The 3,871-nt window shown below is 56.6% G+C and overlaps 1 protein-coding gene across 3 annotated transcripts in view; it reads left to right on the plus strand.

Annotated features, from left to right (window-relative positions):
- The window catches only part of ATF7 (activating transcription factor 7), a 53,146-nt gene that overhangs the window by 33,712 nt on the left and 15,563 nt on the right, over positions 1-3,871 (plus strand). For all 3 annotated transcript variants that reach the window (XM_027907823.1, XM_027907822.1, XM_027907824.1), the window contains exon 3: positions 3,615-3,711. In XM_027907823.1, the coding sequence (XP_027763624.1) occupies positions 3,615-3,711 (97 nt within the window). The remainder of the gene's footprint in view (positions 1-3,614; positions 3,712-3,871) is intronic.

Below are 3,871 nucleotides of genomic sequence, written 5' to 3' on the forward strand. Positions count from 1 at the left end.
TGGATGGATGGATGGGGTGTGGGCAGCGGGGCTGCCGCAGCCAGGAGAGCGGGGAGGGTGTGCTGGGTGGGCTGGGATGCGGGCAGGAGGTCCAGCAGCCCCCCAGGGCCTGGGCTTTGCTCTCCTCACAGCTCTGTGGGCATCCTGCCCCTCGCCCAAGGTGTGCCAGGACAGCCAGGCAGACCCCAGGACGTGCCCAGCCCCACTAGGGAGCACAGGGACCAGCTGAATTTTGGAAGTGAAACCCTTTAAAGCCGGTGGCTTTGAGCTCAGCTTATCCGCGCCGAGCACTCAGTGCATCATCTCCCTCCCGCACTGCAGTGCAGACACCTGCTGTTCCCTTTTGTTTCCGTGTACCCAGGTGTTTCAGCCATGTCAGGGCAGTGCCGTGGCATCCGTGGGCAAACTCCAGCTGTGCTGGGGTTAATGTGGGAGCAGCTCCCCGTGGAGGGGGGGCAGGTTTGGCTCCTCACCCCTTCCAGCCCTGCAGAGGCTGTCCCGGGGCTCGTGATGTCCGACCGGGAACGGCTCCTTTGCACGCCCGTGTTCCTGTGGAACAGCCTGTGCTGCTGCTCTGTATTACATGGAATTTTGGCCAGGGGGTGGCTGGGTGAGCGGCTGGGGTTGATGTTCCCTGAAGAGAACTGTCAAGGTTAAAAACCAGCCGGAGCTGGAGCTGCCGGTGCCTCCTGCATGGCCCCGCTCGGCGCTCGCCTGACCCTCCCTTTGCACCAAAGCAACTGCAAAAAGAGGAAAAACCAGGAGCAACCCCTTGTTCCTCGTGTCGTGCTTGCTGAACTGATGGAAAAATCTCTCCTGCCTGAAGATCCAGGCTTCATCCCGCTGCGTTTATTCCCCGTCTCTCTCGCGCCGACGGAGACTGGCGCGTTAGTTGGTCCAGCTGGAAGCATTGTCTCCCATTAAATAAGGATTTTCAAATGAGCACATTCATCCACGGAGCTGTCACAGCCTGTTGGGTAACGAATGCGGAGCTGCCTGGGAGCCGTTGGCTCCAAAGAGCTGCGACAGTCTCGGGTGAACAAACCCCGTGTCACCCAAACCCTGCAGGGCCCCGGGGGTGGGAGGGAAGAGCCAAACTCGGGGCTGCAGGAGGCACTTCCACACCCTTTTTTCCTGCAGCCCTGAAGGGCCGTGGGCGCTCGTGGGGGCCCGGTTGGCAGCCCCGAGGTGGCATTGTCAGCCCCGAAGACTTTACAGCCAACATCTTCTTTTTAATTCCGACACCCGCAAAATAGCAGCTGAAATAACCCTGCTGTATGTCAGCTGCTGATGGAAGGAGATTAAATATTAAAGCCGGTGCTGTGGCTTTAACTCATTCCATTTTTTTTTTTTCTCCCTACTTTTCCCCCCCTTTCCCCCCCCCTTTCCCCCCCCCCCCCCGCCTTGCTTCCCCTCTCTGTGTAAAATGACATGATTTAGAACCCAAGTGCCAGACTCAGCCTCTGGGTTTCGGCGTTTGGAAATGCGTGGAGAAAGATATATTGTGTCTGTGAGCGTTTCTGTGCAGGGAAGGAGAGAGCTCCCGAGCTGTGAGCCCACATAAAGATGTTAAATAGAGCTGTAACGCGCACGGAACGCACGAAAAGTGCCTGAGAAGAAGGAGGGAAAAAAAAAAAACCAGAAATGAGGGGAAAAAAAAAAAAATCCTGCGATGAAGCAAAATGAAAGATTAAAATAAACCCGGTGCTAGCGAGGCTGGGCTGGAATGTGGGGCCGGGGCTGGCGGGGGAGAGACACAACCGTGTTCCACACCTCTTTGACCTAAAAATCCCATTTCTTTAGCAGAAAACTGAGCGGGAGAAATGGGAATTTTCTCCCTTTTCCTTTTTTTTTTCCCCCCTGCCTCTGGTGCTCAGTATTTCCGACAGCCGCTGCCTGCTAAATATTCATCCCAAACCCTCTGCTCCTCACAAAACCCTGATTTATTTCCCTCGGTTCACCCCAACCCACCCATTTCCCCTCTGCCAACACCGAATCCCATAAAAACCTGGGGCTTTGGGGGGGACCAAAACCGTGGCAAAGTGTGGGTGCCCCTTCCCTCCCCGGGCCCCTCTTCCAGCGCTTCCCAGTGCCGTGGATTCCGTCTCTGGGTCGCTCGCTCTTCCTTTGTTTGGGGATGTTTCGGTGTCGCCGGGATTCCTGATGCTCCCGGTGCCGGCTGGAGCCGAGCTGGAGGGATCGGGGAGGAAGGAAGCAAACCCAGAACCAGGCGTGTTTTAGGCCAGAGCGTTGAGAAATTCGATTTCAGGTTTATTCAAGGGTTAGTTACGGAGCGGGGTCCTGGGAGCGGAGGCTGGGAAAGCCGGAATGTGTGTGCCTGGAGTTAACACGGGCGAGAACCTCTTGGGTTTTCTGCCACCAGCTCGTAATTTCTTTTAATTTGAGCCCCAAATTACGAGTCACCACCAAAAAAAGCACCTCCTGATGCAACATTTTGAAGGACACTTCGCGTAACCCCCTTGTTCTTGGAGCCGAGGGGAACGTGGACGGTCTGTGTGTGTGGATGGACCCCGTGTCTGGGGGTCCCCTGCCTGCACTCATGTCCCCCCTGGGAAGGTGCCGTGGCGGCTTCCAGCCTGGAAAAACTCAAATTTACTCCCTAAAGCAACAGGAGCCGTAAATAAGCATCAGAAAAGGGTGTCACACCCGAGCGGATTCACGGGAACAGGTGGCTTTGGGTGGCTTGGGGGTTTGGATGGTTTAAAGAGGGAGGGAAGGAAGGGGAAAAGGGCAGGAAGGCTCTGCTGCTGCTGCTGCTTCTGCTGGTGCTGCTGCAGCGTTTTCTAGAAGCAGCCCCGATGCTGCTGGATGCATAAAAATCCTGCGGTACGGCCGCGCCGTGCCCTCGGCCGCCGTTTGTCGCAGTCTATTAGGAGAGACGCAATCCATCCTCGGGGTTTATGGTTATTTGCTTTAACCCCGTCCCTGCCTCTCCCCCTCCCTCATTCCCTCATCCCAGCTCGTGGGGCTGGCGCAACCCTTCATCCCTTTGTCTGGGTTTCGGTGCCGGTCCCATCGCACCCGGCCCGGGCGTGAAACCCCCCCACCACCACCACCCTAAAACCTTAAAGTGGGATTTTTATCCTCGCTAAACCCTCCCGAAAAGGTGTGGGGGGGTTGTGTCCTCCAGTTCTCCCTGCAGGTGGAATTTTGGTGGAGGATGAGGTGGAATTTTGGTGGAGGATGAGGTGTTCCCCCAGGACACCGCTCCATCCTGCCCCATAAACCCACGGCTCGAATCGCCCGTGCTCCGCCTCACACCATCCCAAAAAAGTTGCCTGACCCCCAGCAGGACCTAATTCCCCGCTCCATCAGCCGGCAGTAAAGCAGGGATGTTGCCCAGCAGCGCAGATCCGCGTTCCCGTCGGCTGCAGCTTAAAAACCTGGATTATTAAAAAATAGCTGCCCCCCAGAAGGCTCGTTAATGGTTTTTCATTTTGAACCCCCTGTTTCACACACCCCTTTCCCCAAACCCCGAGCCCTCAGCAGCGATCGCGTTACATCCTCCTCCACCCCACCCCGCCGCAGGACGGACCCGTAAAACACCAAAACGCCTTTTATTCGCCATTTTTCCCCAAATTGTTTCGTTTCAGAGGTTCACAAACGAGGACCACCTGGCGGTTCATAAACACAAGCATGAGATGACATTGAAATTCGGCCCCGCTCGCACCGACTCCGTCATCATCGCAGGTATGTGCCCGGCCAGCGCCCAGCGCCGCCGTCGCGGGGGCCTGACGGCGGAGATTGATGCCAGGGACCAGATGCACTGCAAAAAAACGGCTCTGCCGCCCATAAAACCTCCTGTGATCTGCATTTAATCAGGGGGAAAGGAAAGCCAGAGGCTTCCCGG

The sequence above is a fragment of the Empidonax traillii genome, unplaced genomic scaffold (genome assembly GCF_003031625.1).
Source record: "Empidonax traillii isolate 1590-97213 ecotype Southwest subspecies unplaced genomic scaffold, ASM303162v1 scaffold1549:size122151, whole genome shotgun sequence".
Lineage (NCBI taxonomy): Eukaryota > Metazoa > Chordata > Aves > Passeriformes > Tyrannidae > Empidonax > Empidonax traillii.